This window comes from Callionymus lyra, chromosome 11 (genome assembly GCF_982586985.1).
Source record: "Callionymus lyra chromosome 11, fCalLyr1.hap1.1, whole genome shotgun sequence".
In the NCBI taxonomy this organism is placed as follows: Eukaryota; Metazoa; Chordata; class Actinopteri; order Syngnathiformes; family Callionymidae; genus Callionymus; species Callionymus lyra.
In genome coordinates, this window is record NC_141828.1 from 24,703,446 (window position 1) to 24,722,768 (window position 19,323).

The 19,323-nt window shown below is 35.4% G+C and overlaps 2 protein-coding genes and 1 pseudogene across 10 annotated transcripts in view; 2 read left to right on the forward strand and 1 right to left on the reverse strand.

Moving 5' to 3' along the window:
- Positions 1–5,083: 5,083 nt before the first annotated feature.
- Positions 5,084–6,774, forward strand: LOC148069702 (peroxiredoxin-like 2A; annotated as a pseudogene). Its single transcript, XR_015712986.1, has 5 exons — positions 5,084–5,485; positions 6,076–6,167; positions 6,225–6,365; positions 6,438–6,602; positions 6,659–6,774. The product of XR_015712986.1 is annotated as a peroxiredoxin-like 2A (transcript).
- An 884-nt stretch (positions 6,775–7,658) lies between these two features.
- On the forward strand, positions 7,659–13,796 carry LOC148069703 (peroxiredoxin-like 2A). Of its 2 annotated transcripts, XM_087802552.1 has the most exons (7): positions 7,713–7,752; positions 9,314–9,506; positions 10,434–10,604; positions 10,760–10,851; positions 12,065–12,205; positions 13,087–13,251; positions 13,315–13,796. In XM_087802552.1, the coding sequence occupies exons 2-7, from the start codon at positions 9,341–9,343 to the stop codon at positions 13,408–13,410; spliced, it is 831 nt and encodes a 276-aa protein (XP_087658678.1). In that variant the 5' UTR covers positions 7,713–7,752; positions 9,314–9,340; the 3' UTR covers positions 13,411–13,796. The 2 variants fall into 2 exon arrangements, with proteins under 2 accessions (XP_087658679.1, XP_087658678.1); XM_087802553.1 differs by lacking the exon at positions 9,314–9,506 and having other exon boundaries at positions 7,659–7,752.
- A 1,920-nt stretch (positions 13,797–15,716) lies between these two features.
- Positions 15,717–19,323, reverse strand: part of slit1a (slit homolog 1a (Drosophila)) — a 93,357-nt gene continuing 89,750 nt past the window's right edge. For all 7 annotated transcript variants that reach the window (XM_087801969.1, XM_087801967.1, XM_087801963.1 and 4 more), the window contains one exon: positions 15,717–18,300. In XM_087801969.1, coding sequence (XP_087658095.1) covers positions 18,062–18,300 — 239 coding nt within the window. In that variant the 3' untranslated portion in view covers positions 15,717–18,061. The remainder of the gene's footprint in view (positions 18,301–19,323) is intronic.

The window sequence follows — 19,323 nt, forward strand, 5'->3', positions numbered from 1 at the left end:
CCACAAAGCTTCTGCTTAGCTACGAGGGTTCAGGTCAGTTTTATTTAAGTGATCGGGTTGAGATTGTGTCTCCGTAACCGGAGGTCAAAGGTCACTGTAACAGACATGGACAAGATTTGACTGGAGTGGAGCGGTGGTGAAAAGTTTGTTCCGTCCTGAATGTGGATGAAAACAGGTCACAGTTACGTGTGCTCATGTCGCCACTATCAGAGAAACGTCTCCTATGCCTGTTTGCGTCTCGTTGTTAATCACTGACCAGCAGGAGGATTTCTTGTTCGGCTCCAACGTCCAGCTCACCACAGATAACGGTGTGACAACGTGTCACTACACATAAGTATCTTCTATTAAATTATTGTCATTAAATTCTGACAAAATTCAGTAAATATCTGTGTTAAACTTGATGCATATTTATGAGTTAAAATGTTATTGATAAATAGTAGTGTAGTTGTTAACTGTTATGTTTTTGTTATATTGTGATTGCAATTTGCGAGTTCACCTCTAGATGTCGTCGAGCCTGATTAAAAGATTAAAGAGGCTTAATTTCTATTGACCAGTGGCGGGAAATACCTTTCCGTCAGGGGCCACATTTAACACAGTGGCGGTTGTGAGGGGCCATCAAGCAAAAATAAACGAAAGGAAAGCAGAAATTCTAGCAATAAAATCAAGCTAAATATGCTACAATTGAGATTTTCTTTTTTTAATCCGATATTTGTGCAGGTGCAGGTGTTTTGAGATATCTTGGGGCTTCTGTATTTTTCACTCCCTTTTTAAGTATGTATTTTAATCTGTGTTTTGTTTTGGTGTTAAAGCGTCTCGTGACCCTGGTCTGCTAAAGGTGCTTTACAAATAATAATGACTTACTTACTTACTGATATAAAAATACAAATAAAAACTCTCAAATATTACTATATATTTACTTAAATCTTTTTGAGTGGCAACAAATACTCACAAAAGTCCTACAATATTCATATTTATATAAATAATAAATAATAATGAATATTATAAATGATAACTACATGAGTTTCTACATGACCTCACGAGGGCCACATAAATACAGTCAAAGGGCCAGGTCTGCTGTAGACAGAATATCAGTAGAAACAAGTCAAGGTCAAGGATTACTGCTCTGGTGTGGGAACATCTCGGCATCCCTTCATTTATGTTGACTGCTATTCAAGATCCAAGATTCAAAGCGTTTATTGTCATAGGTACCATGTAATTCCTTCTATGTTCCCCCAACAAAAGTCCACAGTATAAATATATATACATATATATATACTATTGAAAGAAGCCGATTACCAAACATATTAAAGTACAAACGTGACAATAAAAAATGAAACTGAATATTCCCTTTCAAATATGAATGTTTGGGAAGACAGGAGAACAGCATGGATCAAATTCAGCCAAATGTGGGATGAAAAAAAGTTTTATTGTCACTGTGAGGTTGATTCATTAACGTGGATGTGTGTAGAAAATAAGATTGAGTTGATAGTTTAAGTGACAGAGATAGAAGTACAACAATACGGCAGGAGGATAAGAAGAATGTTTATTGTATGACTTGAAAACACTTTGGGCTCAGAGTTCAGCTCCTCATGAACATTCACCTACTCACTCACTGGGCCCCTCAGTGGAGTAAAACCATAAAACAAGGCAGCAGTATCACGGGTGCACATGTTTATAGGGAGAAAATTGTCATTAAAAAAGATTAAATCTATTATTATGAATCTATAGATACGTACCACAATACAGCGACTAAGATACGATATATCATGATTGATAGTATTTGATCGAGTACTTGACTCTGGTGTTGCAGAATTTACAGACCACATGACTCTTGACTAAGTCGTAACTGCTTTCATTTGTTTTGAAACCAAAATATGTCCAAACATCAGCTTTAAAAGATGCTGGAGTCCACTGTATCCTCTCATCCTTAGTCATCACCGGGATTTTCAGGATTTCGTTGTTCCTTCAGTTGCAGAGGACATAATAACTTAACACTGTGAATTTGGATCATAATTGTAAAAACTAAAAAAATATATATATATATTTTTTGCACAATTTATACAAATACAAACCATAAAATAAATATGATCAAAGTAAAAATATGTATAGATTTATAGTGTTTGTGTTGCTAGCATAGATTAATAGTGTTTGTGTAGCTAGCATAGATTCATAGTATTTGCGGTACAAGCATAGATTCATAATGTCTGTGATGCTAGCATAGATTCATAATGTTTGTGTTGCTAGCATAGATTCATAATGTCTGTGTTGCTAGCGTATATTCATAATGTTCGTGTTGCTAGCATATATTCATAATGTTCGTGTTGCTAGCAAGGTTCATAATGTTTGTGTTGCTAGCATAGATTCATAATGGCTGTGATGCTAGCATATATTCATATTGTTTGTGTTGCTAGCAAGGTTCATAATGTTCGTGTTGCTAGCATAGATTCATAATGTTTGTGTTGCTAGCATAGATTCATAATGTCTGTGTTGCTAGCATATATTCATAATGTTCGTGTTGCTAGCATATATTCATAATGTTCGTGTTGCTAGCAAGGTTCATAATGTTTGTGTTGCTAGCATAGATTCATAATGGCTGTGATGCTAGCATATATTCATATTGTTTGTGTTGCTAGCAAGGTTCATAATGTTCGTGTTGCTAGCATAGATTCATAATGTTTGTGTTGCTAGCATAGATTCATAATGTCTGTGTTGCTAGCATATATTCATAATGTTCGTGTTGCTAGCATATATTCATAATGTTCGTGTTGCTAGCAAGGTTCATAATGTTTGTGTTGCTAGCATAGATTCATAATGGCTGTGATGCTAGCATATATTCATATTGTTTGTGTTGCTAGCAAGGTTCATAATGTTTGTGTTGCTAGCATAGATTCATAATGTCTGTGTTGCTAGCATATATTCATAATGTTCGTGTTGCTAGCATATATTCATAATATTCGTGTTGCTAGCAAGGTTCATAATGTTTGTGTTGCTAGCATAGATTCATAATGGCTGTGATGCTAGCATATATTCATATTGTTTGTGTTGCTAGCAAGGTTCATAATGTTCGTGTTGCTAGCATAGATTCATAATGTCTGTGATGTTATTATATATTTATATTGTTTAGGTCACGTCATGATTAGGACTTTGAATGCAGCTTCTGGAAAGTTCTGAATGTGTTTGGCAGTAACTTGACAGAACAGGATTAGATAAGGTAACTCTGGCAAGTCGAACAACTGTTTGTCTTTGCTCGGGTTCAAGGACACAGGGTTCACCCCTTGTGCTGTTGTGATCAAGAACCAGTTTCATCTGCTTAATCTCAGAAAGGTACGACTCATTCACCTCAGTCAGCCTCCGTCGTTACGTAAGAAAATTAATTTTCTCACTCAACTTCTGAGAATCTGTGTTTGTCAACAATTTGAATGGATGGAAAACAAAGTGTCAGATCTTCACACACACTCACACTCCTCAACACATTAACATCAGACACACCAGGACTCGTCCTATTGGCCTCAATTACAGCTTCACGTGTAGAGCAATGACTCTTCAAGACTCGGAGGAGGTGGGTACAAATCTGAGGCTGTGATTGGCTGCTTGTCCCAAACAGTCCCCCACATCAGATTGAATTTGTTGTATGTTTTTGTATCTGTGTTTATTCATTTATGAGTGAACGCAATCTTTACCACACCTTTTGATGTTATGTTTGGGTCGATAATAAACGATTGTAATAGCAATACTAACACAAACTAACGCACAACAAACTCACACAAACCAGAGGGAATGCAACACTCAGGGTTACAGAACCCCTTCATCTCATGTCAATCCACAGCACCTTCCTCATTTTATGTTTTATAATACAAAATAAATGTTAATTTCATGTTTATAATTTGAACCATGTAAAGTCATAAATAACTTCAGGATGTTTTTTCAAGATAAACAGACGTTTATGATTCAGATAATCTGTTATTGTGTAAGAGTCTGATAAATGAACTTCTCATGCACTCGAACAAAAACATTTAAGCTTCATTTAAGACACTTAAAATGCATTTTAGTCTGATAATTTCACATTAAAATGGTTCATAGATAAATATAAATAAAACTTCATTTGTACAATTATATTTAATTAAGTTAATCTTATTTTATAAGATAACTGTGATTTAGTTTTGTAAAATAATTAATAAATGAGGATAAATTAGTTAAATAACATCAAATAATAGAATATTTTATCATCTTTAATATTTGAAAAACAATATCGTCATTTGCTATACGTTAATCACAGTGTGAAAATAAATATTCAAAAAAGACAAATATATAACAAATCAAAAAATAATACTTTGATCAATAATATGAGTAAAACGAATTGGCATTATAAAATCAATAGTGTTCAAATCATTATTTAATTCAACAATATATAACCAAAATAAGTTTTATTTGCGAATAAAAATATCAACAAAATTCAGAAGTTAGTTTTTTATCCTACCTTTGACCCAATTTATATTTCCATATTTTATGTTCGCATGAGTGAATCTTGCAGTTCAACTAACCCACTACAGAGGGCAATGCTGCTTTCAAAACAGTGTCCCTGTCGGGAAAATAGCAATAAATTATCGAATATAAACAGTAGTTTAATTTATTTAACTTGCGAATTATATATTTTATATACTATGAAAATATTCAGTATTTGATTTAAACAAATTGCAACATATACATATATTATTAAAATATATATATATACTGTATGTATTTCTATTTTATTCACAAATAAAAAGTGGAAAATACTATTGAGAAATATTAAGATAGTAAAATAAAATATACTTTTTAACAAATGATCTGAAAAGGAAGTTCGATTTTTTTGTTCTCTTGCAGTTCAATTAGCTTACAACAGGGGTCAGTGTTGCTTAAAAGCAAGGTAAAACAAGATATAAATAACTACCGGTATTTAAAAAACAATTTCATACACTTAACTAAATAATTAACCAATGATGATATTATTTGAGTATACATCAGTTTAAATTATATTTCTACTGACTGTGTAATTATGTTTCTATTTTTTATTTTAGATGATAATAAGCAATAATGCGTCAGTCGTTGAGGCACATGAGGCACAACCTAATTCCTGGTCTGGTTCACAGCTTTAAGACATTCCTACCATGCTAGGTTCACATAAGCGAGGATTTCACACTAATTAGGAGTTTATCGGCTTAAAGCTGCAGCAGAAAACTTCACATTTCTTCACTCGAGCGACGACCTCTGACTGGTGAGTACCTCGTCTCTTTCCCATGATGAGTTGAATAAAAACACCTGAACGTCTCCGCTGAGGCAGGTGGTCTCAGGTGCCGGACCATGGTGACTGTGATCGGGGCCCTGAAGGCGGTGGGCCTGTTTGTTGCCGAGTTCATCAGCTCCGTCAGCGACTGGTTCCAGACGGCGCCGACGTGGGCCGACCTGAAGGTGTTGGAGGAGACCGAGCTGAAGACCACCGGAGGAGGTGAGACTATGGAAGTATATCAGAATATTGAATGTTTAATTTTCGAATGTTAAAATCTTTTAAAACATTATATATGTCTTAATTCAATCTTTTTTTCATTTGTGGCTGAGCCACTTGATTGAACAGTCATGTGATCTTCGGTGTGTTGCATGATTGGCTGAAAGGCAAATAAATAAAAAAAATACATCTTTAAATTATTGTAACTATAATATAAACTCTAGGTGTAAAAAGGTTTAATTAATTGAATTTAATATTCCAAAAATATTCCATTTTTTAAATTCAATTATTTGACAAAACTGTTAATATGAATAATACAAATATAAAGGATGGAATTTATTTCTTTGAAGAAATTCAACCTTTAAATATAGAATCAATGCTTAAAAATTATGTCTATACAACTTTTTTATTTTATTTAATTTTTTTTGATGCCACTGATAAACTTACATTTCAGACATACATTATTGTTTTTTTCCATTTCCTTTAAAATATTTTCATTCTAGAAACTGTATAATAAAATCAACTAAAAACTTGTTGACCTTGATTTTAATTGATTTTTAAAAAACATGTATTTTTTCTTCTTCTGTTGTCAGTTCATGAACGCCACAAGGCCAAAACTCTGTGGGAGAAGAGCGGCGCCGTGGTCTTGGTTGTCCGGCGGCCTGGATGATTATTGTGCAGGGAGGTGTGTAACATGTCTCTTTGTGTTGAAACACTAACACTGAATTCTCTGTCTGACCAGGAGGCCGCTGAGCTGTCCTCCCTGAAGGCCCAGTTGCAGGAAATTGAAGTTCCTCTGTTTGCCGTGGTGAAAGAGAACCTGGGCAAAGAGCTGGACTGCTTCAAGAAGTACTTCACTGGGAAGGTCTACGTGGATCAGGAGGTCGGAGATTGTGAAAGTGTTTCATTCAAGCACGGTTGAATAACATAAGCTGCTTAAACACTTTCCTCACAGAGACGTTTCTACGGCCCACAAGAGCGCCGGATGTTCCTCTCAATGTTCCTGCGCCTCGGGGTGTGGATCAGCCTGTGGCGGGCTTACAGGAGGGGCTTCAGAGGGAACATGAGGGGTGAAGGACTAGTCCTGGGCGGAGTCTTTGTCATCGCCCCCGGAGATCAGGTGACAAAACGAAGAAGTATATTTCTGTGAATCCTTCATGTCGACTGTGATTTCAGGGAGTCCTCCTGGAGCACCGCGAGAAGGAGTTTGGCGATAAAGTCAATATGCTAGCAGTGCTGAGGACCGCCAGAAAGATGAGAGAAGAAACTTCATCATAGATTTGAAATAATGATATTTGTTCAACATCTGCAGGGCCACAATTAAGCGGTTGTGTCGGGCGAGTTTGTCTGTTGTGTGTGTTTGTGAAGATCTGTTTCTAAACTCTGATGAGAGAACAGCTCTGATGTTTACACACAAACTCTGACTCGCAAGACTCTGTTCAAGGTGTCCGTCGGCTGTGGAATCCACCAATAAATCATTTCATGTCCGTTACAGTTGTTGAGTCGTGGCTTTAATTAAACAATTGAACAACAATTAAACATAAAACAATGCGTGTTGTAAAGTATGTTCTATATCTTCTTTATTCCAGTATGACATCATCAGTGGCCCGGAAGTGCAAAACAAATTTAACATTTCTTTAAACAAATGAACAAACTCATGAAAAACTACTCTGAAAACAAATACAAACTATTGAAAATATTTTACGGATTCTAAAAGAACGTTATAAAAGTTTGAATTGTTTCAGAAATTGTAGTTATGTTTCTGAGCCTGTAAATGTGTTTTGAACTTCTGGGCAACCGTAGTTGTTGTAGTTCAACTAGCTATGCTAGCAAGTGTATGGTATGGTACGGTACGGTAGAACCTTATAATATAAAGAGTAAAAATAGACAAAAAAGGGACAAACAATGACAAACTTAAGAACAAACAGTAGAAATATTAAAGCAATTGAATCACGATATAGAGCTAAATTACATTTAATACATTTGTGTTTATTTGATACAATATTGTAAGTAAAATAATTATTCCACATAGTTAACATCAAATTATCTTCACCATTACGTATACATTAACCTCAATTCGTTAACTTACTTTTATCAATAATTATAGAAAATTGTTTACCTGACGTGACTTTAAATCATCATCTCAAGCGTGCTAACATGCTACTGTTGTTAGCTTCCCTGCTCGACACATCGTACACTGCGCATGCGCCGACTAGTATTGACAAGCCAATCGTCGAGTTAAGCTGCTGTGTTCGTCCTCGTTGATCCAGGTGAGTTTATCACTATTTATTCCCACTTCATTGATCAACCAAACAGTTGCAGTTCGCAAACGTTTTGGTACAAAATCCTGAATCGATGCCGACGCCATATTGAGATGAGTGTTAGCCAAGCTAGCTGCTAACAGCTCGACTGGAGACTGACATGTAAACTTGTTTACTAAACACACAAATAAATGATATTAAAACTGTCTTAAACTCACATCGTCTCACAACCTGTTTGTATCTGAACGTAAGATCGAGTCATGGCTGCGGTGTTGGTTCATCTGAAGGTCAACAATGGGTGAAGTTCATTGATCAAGATAACACTTGTTATCTTTCTGTCATCAAAGTAAAACATGTTTCTTCAGCTAAATAGAATAGAATAGAATAGAATAGAAAAGCTTTATTCATCCCCAGAGGGGAAACACACTTTCACAACAGCGCAGTTGAAAAAATAAAGTGCAAACGATTAACCTCAGTTCTGAGTTGAACATTTCAATTAAAATACTTTTTGTAAATAATAAAAATACAGTAGTTTAATAGTAGAAGCAATAATATTATAAAAGATCAGCGTAACAACATTTCATTATACAACAAATATAAAAATAAATAAAATAAATAGTCAAGTAAGGCTTTAAATGTAACTATTTATCTGTGGGTTTGTTGGTGATGAAAGTTATGGTCAGTTGTTTAGTGGTGTCTACAACGTGACCTGACCTGAAGCAATGACTTCACCTCGTTCAAACTCTTTCACTACTTCCTTAAAAATATATTTAATCTAAAACTTTGTCTTAAAAAATAGAAACCATATATTTTCATATAAAAATAGTTTAAAACAAATCCATTTAAGTATAAAAACAAATGTGTTCTATCATCAAAAAAATAGAAAAATATATGATTTCATTGTGTCACTGCGATCATCTCAGACTCGCCTCTCTTGTTCTGCTGCAAACGTCCTTTTGTTCGAGTCACTCCCAACTAAGAGGTTACGTGCCACGTGTAATGTTTTGTGTGAATATCTTGTGACCTCTTCCTCATGAAAGCGCTTAAAGTTTCATCAACCTTTATCAAACAAATGTATTTTGATCCATGTAGAATAAACGTGTTTACATCTTCATCCGGGAGAAAATAAATATGATGATGTGAATAAGTAGAAAGATAACAGTCCAGTGTTTGACCCGGATAAAGTTAAAGTGTGCTTCACTATCAAACAAACTAAAAAAAAAACGCCACAAGCTGTCCTTCAAGTCAAATCTTTCTATTGGTGCTGCTGATATCAAGTGTTTTACAACCATCGCTGCAGTCGTCTTCTAACACGGCCGTGTCTGTGTGTTGAGGAGAGAAACTATGGAGACAAGTCAGTATAATGTTCATTTATTCCAGCAGATCCATTGATTTTTGTATATTCCGCTGCTTCAATGGATCCAAATTAGTTTTATTTGTGTTTAACATTTTAATTTGTAGCTTGTTGTGTAACAAACGTTTAACACACGCTCGTCATTTGATCGTCCGTGCTTATCTGAACCAATACTAACTCAAGTTTTCACCCAAAAGACATTCTTCTGTCTTCCAGTGACATCCTGACTGTGAAGTCTTTTCCATGGTTGCCATACTGGTTCTGTCCAGAGCGTCTTCAGCTCTTCGGCGGTCTCGCTCTCTCTGTGGCTTTCCTCTTTCTCTGGTGAACAGCAAGGCGACAGCTGCTGCTCACTTTCACCAAACTAACGTCAAATCCTCCAGGCCTTATTCTGTCTCTCCTGACTCAGGCAAGGACATATTCATCAGCACTTTCCACCACAGTCCAAACATTCGTTTGTTGTGACGAGTGTTTTCCTGCTGCAGAGATTCAAGTGTGGACGGTTTAAAAGTCATATTCTACTCTGTGATCAGGCAACATAAACATTGAACTGATTGTATTTTTTGAGGTCAAACGTTACAAGGAAACACATTTTTTCACCTGCCTGGAATCTTTATGTCTTGAATAGAAATACGAGACGCTCTGACAGAAGGAATTTGCTCTTTCATGAAGAACATATTTGGTGACACAGATCTGATGGCCATCTTGAACCCACTGAATAGTTATTTTGTTTTTAGTGTTGATGACCTCGTCTATGGAAGTGTATCAGTGACATCCGAATATTATAGTTGAATTTAACCTTTCAAATGTAGAAAGTTTTTTTAATTGAAATTCTGTTGTTTTTAAGTATTTTAATAAACTATTATTGAATTCAATGGTTTTTATATTGAAAAGTTGATATTTTTAGTCAAAATTGAAAGTAAGTTTTTTTTACACACAGAGTTTGATAATAATATATTTTTTAATGCGTTGCCTTTTCAAATGTAATATAAAACATTTGGTATAATAGTATTTAATTTAAAAGGGTAAGCATAAAAAAATGAATTATAAGATTTATTTTTGAATCATTGGATTATAAAATATAACGCTGTGTGAAAACAAACAAACAAGTTTAATCCAATTATTAAAAAAATTAAACAAGTTCCACCTCTCCAAATACAAATTATCAAATGATGCTGTTAAAGAACATGTTGTATTTCCTAATTACTATTTCTGAACTCAAGATGTCAATATAAAACATCTTAAAAAAATGCTGATGAAAGTGTAAACGTTATAAATAACACTGATGAAAATGTCGTCAGTTACTTTTAACCATCTTCTCATCTGTTGTGTGCAGTGTCTGGCCAGCAGGGGGAGCTGTTTGGAGCAGGCATGTGGACGTTGGGTCTCGGTGCAGTGGGAGCCGCTATAGCTGGAATCCTGTTGGCCAACACGGATCTGTGTCTGCCGAAGGTTTCCACCGCGTCTCTGGAACTCCTGGAAGATGCCGACCTGCGCCCCATCACTGGTAGAATTAACATTTGATGTTTTCAATCTCAGTTCTCAACATCAGACAACAATAGTCTGAGTTCATGACTGAAGTGTTAACAAGTGTGTGTGTTTGTGTGTGTTTGTGTGTGTTTGTGTGTGTGTGTGTGTGTGTTTGTGTGTGTGTGTGTGCAGGTGGTGATGTCATCAAGGCCAGGAGTCTGTGGGAGAGAAGTGGAGCTGTCGTCATGGCTGTGAGGAGGCCCGGATGATTTCTGTGCAGAGAGGTGACTTCTTCTTCTTCTTCCTCTTCTTATTTTATTCTTCTTCTGCCTCTTCTTATTTTGTTCTTTTTCTTACTCTTCTTATTTTCTTCTTCTTCTTCCTCTTCTTATTTTATTCTTCTTCTGCCTCTTCTTATTTTATTCTTCTTCTGCCTCTTCTTATTTTGTTCTTCTTCTTACTCTTCTTATTTTGTTCTTTTTCTTACTCTTCTTACTTTATTCTTCTTCTTACTCTTCTTATTTTATTCTTCTCCTAACTCTTCTTATTTTATTCTTCTTCTTACTCTTCTTATTTTGTTCTTTTTCTTACTCCTCTTATTTTCTTCTTCTTCTTACTCTTCTTATTTTATTCTTCTTCTTACTCTTCTTATTTTGTTCTTTTTCTTACTCTTCTTACTTTATTCTTCTTCTTACTCTTCTTATGTTATTCTTCTAACTCTTCTTATTTTATTCTTCTTCTTACTCTTCTTATTTTATTCTTCTCCTAACTCTTCTTATTTTCTTCTTCTTCTTACTCTTCTTATTTTGTTCTTTTTCTTACTCTACTTATTTTCTTCTTCTTCTTCCTCTTCTTATTTTATTCTTCTGCTGCCTCTTCTTATTTTCTTCTTCTTCTTACTCTTCTTATTTTATTCTTCTTCTTACTCTTCTTATTTTATTCTTCTCCTAACTCTTCTTATTTTATTCTTCTTCTTACTCTTCTTATTTTATTCTTCTTCTTACTCATCCGCTTCTTATTTTATTCTTCCATTACTATTCTTTATCTTCTTCTGTTTCATGTTATTCCTCTTTTTTTTAATTTTTATTCCTTAGTCCTTTACCAATTTGTCCTGTTTTTGTTTTTTTTCTTGTTCTTCTTATTTTGACTATTGTTATTCTTTGTCGTCTTCTTTTCTTATTCTTCCCCCTATTCTTCTTCTTTTTATTCCTTCTTTTTGTTCTTTTTATTCTTTTTTATGATTCTATTTCCTATTTTCATTTATTCTTCTTCCTCCTATTGTTATCCCTTTTAATATTCTACTTTATTTATTATTATTCTCATACCTTTCATGTTCCTTCTCTTTTTTCTTTTTATTCTTTGGATTTTTTGTTCTTTTTATTTGTCCCTTTCTTCTTCTTCTTTTTATCATTCTTCTACTTCTCTTTCTTCTTCCTATTTTCCTCCTCCTACTCCTTCTTCATCCATCCTCACTGATCTTCTCCCTGGTGTCCACAGGAGGCCTCTGAGCTGTCCTCTCTGAAGGCCCAGCTGGAAGAGCTCGGGGTCCCTCTGGTCGCTGTGGTCAAAGAAGACCTCGGCACAGAGATCCAGGACTTCAGACCGCACTTCGCTGGAGACATTTATGTGGACGAACAGGTCAGCAGCACCTCTACTTCATAAAAAGGACCCTTAAGTGTATATTAGTTGTCAACAAAACTCTCTTAAACATGTAGAATCATTATTGGAAGTATTTGTATCTTCACACTGACATCTTTATAGGACGAGATTTTAACATGTACTTTAAGCTTCTTTGATGTTGATACAACCTGATCCGCCTGAAGAAGTGACAGTGAAAGACTTCTATTAGCGGTCGACGATAAACTCTATACTTCTCCCTTTATTTGCTGCTGTGGCAAGATTTGAGTCCCGCCTGGGTAAAGCGCGACCACTGAGCCACATGTGGCCCTTTGACTGGACTTATTTGAAACTTCTTTCATCATTTAATTTGAATTGTCTTTGAGTTAATTCAAAATAATAATTAAAAAAAATCATATTGAGTGGTTGAACTGAACTCATCAAAGTTTGTTAATCCAATCATTTGTATATTGGATTGTTTTTTAATCATTGAATTTAAAAAAAGACGGTTATATTTTCAAAATTAGTTTAATATTCTACAATAATCAAAAAAATATTTCTAAATTCTTTAATTCCTAGCCTTTCAAATTCAAATGTTGTTACTATTAAACCAACATTTATTTCAGGATATATTTAAATATTAGATCTAATTATTTCCCAAAAAAATTCAATTAAACATTTCCATTTAAAAAAAAATTGAAATCCAATTTGAAATGTTAAATAACTCCATTTAATATTCAGATGACGCTGATTTACTTCCATACTACTTAAGCTTTATATATATTTTAATGCTCTCTGTGTGGCAACAAAGTGGGCGTGGTCAGGGGAGGTAAAACATAATTTATTATATAAAGTCACTAAATTCAGGTAAAATATCACCTGAAGCCTTTGTGTGGTTGCAGAAACGCTTCTATGGCCCTCTGGAGAGGAAGATGGGCGGTTTGGCCTTCATCCGCCTCGGCGTGTGGCAGAACTTCTACCGGGCCTGGAGGTCTGGTTACCAGGGCAACATGAACGGAGAGGGCCTGGTTCTGGGAGGCGTGTTTGTTGTTGGCGCTGGAGATCAGGTACATAAAATGAAATGCATCAAAGAGTCGTCAACACGTGTTAAAAAACCTCTTTGTTCGTAGGGAATTCTACTTGAACATCGGGAGAAAGAGTTCGGAAACAAAGTCGAGAAATCTTCAGTTCTGGAGGCGGTCAAGAGGATTGTGCCTCTGAAGTAGCTTTGTGTGGGAGGAGTCACACGGGCATTAGAAACTTTGATTGACAGTAGAGCTGACGCCACCTTAGACTTGTTTTCATTACATACCTCCGTCCTGCGTCGCACCTCAGTAACGTCCAGCTGTGAAATGAGCACGAACAAGATTGTTGTCTGGGTCGGGTCCAGAATGACGAATCTGACACATGTTTTTTTTTTTACTAACGCCTGCCTGAGTCAACGTTCAGACACAAGTGTAACTCGAATGTGTGATAATGACAACCTGACTCGAAACTCTGTCCTGAGATGAGCCGGTTTGATGCTCCAACACACAAACGTGTCTCGCTATTGTCGCAATGTTGATTATGCAGCTTCTGTTGTTACGACTGAAATAAAAACATGATCACAATCGTTGTTGTCTCTGTGGATCCTTGTCAAACGGAATAATGGAGAGAAAAAAAACATTATGTTTTTATTTCTATATATACAGTGGGTACGAAAAGTAATCGGATCACTTTCGATTTTTCACTTTGTGTCATTGCAGCCATTCGCTAAAATCATTTGAGTTCATTTTTTCCACATTAATGTTCACTCGGCACCACATATGACAGGAAAAAAACAAACAGAAATGTAGACATTTTTTTTCAAATGTATTAAAAAAGTAAAACTGAAATATCACATGGTCATAAGTATTCAGACCCTTTGCTGTGGCACTCATATTTAACTCATGTGTTGTCCATTTCTTCTGATCCTCCTTGAGATGGTTCTTCTCATGTATACATAGACGCCGCTTCGACTGTAGAAGGATGTGTATAAAGTGCCGCCATCTTGGTACAGTCTCATCAGAGGCAGCAGCACATTAACGACTACAAGGAAAGAGGTATTTCTCAATCTTAAAATACAATTATTCGCTGAACTCTGGACCAATTTTCAAACGTTTTGGTCCGTATTTGTTTCATCTATCAAATTCATCGTATTCAAAATGTTTTTTTTAATAGATATTTATAGTAAAATATTCCTTCTAATAAAGTCTATCTATCTGGTCTGAGGTTTAAAAAACAAACCCTGTCAAAATAGTTTGACAAATAAGCTATTAGTGATAGTGTAAACACAGCATTACTCTATAGACCGAAGAATTTCTGGCACAGGGAGAGGACGACTGGTTGCAATTGAAGGAAAGATGAATGCGGCCAAATACAGAGAGATCCAGGAAGAAAACACTTTTCCAGAGTGTTCAGGACCTCAGACTGGGCCGAAGGCGTGAAAAGCTTAGAAATAGGCCTGAAATTACTGAGGTCAGTCGGGTCTAAGCCTGGCTTTTTGAGCAAAGGCTCCACAATGGCATGTTTAAATGCATTGGGAAGACCATGAGGAGGAGAGGGGCTCAGTGACAGGAGGGGTCCCACACAAAGGGGGAGAGATTTTCTCGTAGATCAATTCAATTTTGTCAGTGAAAAATCTCAACAATGCATTGCTTCACAGAAGAAAGGCGTGATTTGAGGAGCAGGAGTGTTTTTCTTATGTACTGTCACCAGTTTCCTGATGTAATCAGATCTGGCAGTTTCCACCATCTCATTGAATGAGGACATCCGATGCCTGAGGTGAAGTCTGTGCACCTCAAGTTTAGTAGACTTCCAAAGACGCTCAGTCTTTCGACAAAGTCTCTTCAGACTCAGAAGATCTTTATTTGTCCAAGGGCACCGTTTTTTCTGAATTTTCAAGTTCGATTTAACAGGTGCCACTTGATCCAGTATTTCAACACAATGATTAGTGAAACAGTGAGTCAAATTTTCAAGTTAAGGCAATCATTGAAGAAAAGATTGTCAAACATAGCAGAAAAAACTATTTGCAGTCACAACTATCAGCTGAGATAACACGCCTCTGAGACCTAACTTTCAAGGGCTTAGCTTCAGGGACAGAGTCCAGGTTAGACATTTAAAAGTCTTCTAAAGATGTCTAACTTGAGATGAACAATGTCTTTGAAAGATTCTAACTTTAGACATCTAATAGTCTTGTAAACAATGTCTAACTTTATATGTCTAATAGTCTTCTAAAGATGTCTGACTTTAGGTATCTATATTTAACATCTAAGTGAATAACTTTATCAACAACTGTTGAAAATGTTTTAATACAACATTTATTATTATTATTTTATTTATTATTATTATTATTTGTATAAATTACATTTGTTTTTAATGGATTTAAAAATAATGGATTCAGTTCTTCCTTTGAAATATAAGATACAGGTGAGAGAATTTCAATCCAAACATAGATGTCCAATAGAAGTCTAAGACTCAGTGGTGAGTGCGTTGAAATGAAACAAAAGAGCAGTTTTTCAAAAGCACACACATTAAAGTTTAATGAATGAAGAGTGGAGGTTTGGTAAACATTATGTCGGTGGCACTACGTACATTCAGCGTTAATCGGGAGCATCTTGGGCTCGATCCACCATCAAACTGAAACAGACTTTTTCATCACAACATGGACATTGTGTGCTTCACAATAACATGTAAATAGCTCATAACTGCGGCTGAGATTCAAGCACCACTAAGATGTCTACCAGGAAGTTGTACGTCCAGCACAGAGAAGTGCAGGAAGCTCACAAAGATGAAGAACTATAGCTCAGAGATACAGTGACGACTCAGCAGTTTTCTTAACATCACCGGGATCACAACGAATGTAACATGAAGAGGAGCTTCACACTTTCAAGAAACATTTAGATCAGCCCAAAAAAACAAAAAAACCTTCGGAGCGTCACTTAGAAAAACAGTATGTGATTTCTATACAAACTAAATAACATCTACAAGTTACCACTTCATGAATATTCATCTGTACACGTTTATACATTCAGGCTGTGGTCACTGTGATTGGCACTCTAGTCCAGACTGACAGATTTACATCTTCAAAAACGTCCACGGCTGGATCATCTGTCAGTAGTTGGATGATTCACATGTTCCAGGAGGAAAGAAAAATCATCCTCCGGCTCGACAGCAGCTTATAATGATCAGTGAGAACACGAAACAAGCCCTCGGATGAAACGGATCAATCAGGATGCGAGTTGAGGAAGAAAGGGGGCGGGCGCTTCTGAGTCTCCACGAATGAGGGAGCAGGAATACTGCAAACTGTTTACGTGTTTGTTTTTTTTTGTTTGATTTTATTTTATTTGAAAATAAGTGAAAGTTTGGAACACTAGTTAAAATAAATAAAGAAGGAAAAACAAGCACTGATGCATGGAAGACAACATATACAATATTAAACATGTTTCTAAACTGCTTCCTGTACAGCTTTTGTTCTCGCCAATTAATCAGAGCAACTAAAAAAAAGAAAATGAAAACACTAAATCCAAATCTTCCGGAAACATAGAAAAATACTATACCAAAATGAAATACAAATATATATATATTAGAATCTGTTAGGCATCGATATAAAGAGCTGCGGGGCTTGTTTTTGTCGAGGGGGGCGGGGCTAAAAGTATGGAAGTAAACCAGTGCCATCAAATTATTGAATGGTTGCGTTTAATACATTAAATGTCCTAATTTTTTCATTGAAATAGTTTAATTGATTTTATTATTGAATTTAAAGTGTTCATTGAAAGTTGGCATTTGTTTTCTGATTTTCTTTAAATTACACATACATTTGATACTCTAATACCAATAATTTGAAAATAAATGTTCTATATTCAATATGTTTGAATTCCGAGCCTTTTTAATTCAATATAGAAATGTTGTAATGTGGTATAATATTGCCACCAAACAGTGAATCACATTATCAAGTAGCTTTGTACTTTAATAACAACATATTTATATTGAATTCAAAAGGCTACAATTTAGAAAATGTTTAAAATTAGATTTTTTTTTTTTAATTATTGGAATTAGAATAGCAAACTCCATGTGTAAAAAAAGTCGAATTGTTTAAAATTCAATTATTTAAAAAACAATGAAATGCTTAATCAAAACAACAGTTCAAAAACAAAGTTTCTACATTTGAAACAATATTCTGCTGGCACTGATATACTTCTATATAAAAGAGGCGGTTACATAATGACACGGAAAATGTTACAAAAAAAGAAAAAAGAAATACTGAGAAAATTCTGCCACTTTGAATAATATTCATGTTAATCTACACATTTGCTGGCAACATGCAACAGTTTGCACAAGTTTAATACTGCAGGCGTCGAGCGGAGCTGCTCGAGGGGGGGTTTCTACGTCATCCTGAGGCAATGCATGCTGGGTATTGTGGGGATCGACGCCACATCATTCAGCTCTATGAGTGTGTGTGTGTGTGTGTGTGTGTGTGTGTGTGTGTGCTTCAGCGCTGCTGTTCAGTGCAGTCTTTACGTCAAGTCGACTCTGAGCGACTCTCGCTCTTCCTACATGATGATCGGACACACCTCTGACCCCGACGCAACACTGGCAGGTCAAAGGTCACCTCAGTGTGATGATGGACGGGAATAGCTTAGTGGACCTCGGAACAATGTTGCAGGTTGTTGGTGGTGTGAAGGTCACACGCTCTCGGACGGGCAGGAAATGTCCTATTTTACAAGCATTGTTGTCCTTAATATATATAGATAGAGGTTTTATATATACTCTTTAGAATCTCTCTCTTCCCTCCTTCCTTTGCTTTCTTTCTCTCTTCCGGCCGGCGGTGGCGTCGGCGGGCGGTGTGAGCGGGCGGCGCTACATGCAGGCCACGCAGCCGCACTTGACAGTCTTCTCCACCTCCTCGCTGAAGGAGGTTCCGTCGCTGCACTCGAAGGTGTATTTCCGGCGCTTCATCCGCTGGCTGGCGCAGCAGCTGCCGCTGGCGCAGACGCCGCTGCACTCCACCCACGACACCATCCGTGTCGTCTGGCAGATGGCGTAGCCTCGCTGGACCTGGTAGAAGTCGCGCACGGGCTCGCCTTTGCACTCGGACTCTGTGGGAGAGCAGCGGCTACTTTAGTATTATACACTTGCACTCTCACACTAAGCGATTTTATATATATATATATATATATATATATATATATATATATATATATATTTAAACATAAATAATAACATAACATACATTATTTATGTTTAAAATGTATTCAATGTTTAAGAACAACGTATTTCGGAAAAAACATGATGAAGTAAAAAAATGGTTATATTTGCCTCTATCTTAATTTGTCTAAAGGTAAAGGTTGTTGATGTTTTTTTTTGTTTTTTTTTGTTTTCGTATTCTTTTTTTTTTCTTTCTTTTTGATTTTCCTTTGTATTACAGTGTTTCTTGGATATACCTGATGGGTGACTTGAATAGGAGTACCTTGTTGTATGTATACTACATATTATGGATATGTCATCTGTGATTGATGTGAATTGACAATAAACAATTAATAAACAAGTTCAAAAAAAAAAATCGTTATATTATTTTTTACTTAATATTTATACATTCAATTTAATTATTTATATTTCAATTATTTAATATTGTTTTCTAATGTGATGTATTACCTATGTAAGTATTAAATAATTTTTCTATAATGGTATTTTCTATCAAATATTTAGTCAAAAAGATGTAAGTTTAAGTATGAACAAGAATTATTCATTTTATTTTAATTTATTTTATATTTCAATATTTAATTTGGACATTTTAGTTCATTCTGTGTTTATATTATGTTCTAGTAATAGAAAAAATCAGAAACGTTTTTATTTTTTTGCATTTTAGTATTTTAAATATATTTTGTTGAATATTCAGGTCAAGAAAGTTAATTTTTTTGCCATTTAAAAAAAGAAATACTGTAATATGTACAGTGATAAATATTAGACTTAATTATAAAAACATCCAGAATGTATTTCAATACTCGCACTACTGCCACTCTCTCTTTAGTCTTTTCAAATGTTGTTTTGGGGAATTTATCGACAGTTGAACCTTTATTTATTACTTCTTTTTTTTTTATGACAATTTGTACAATAGGAAC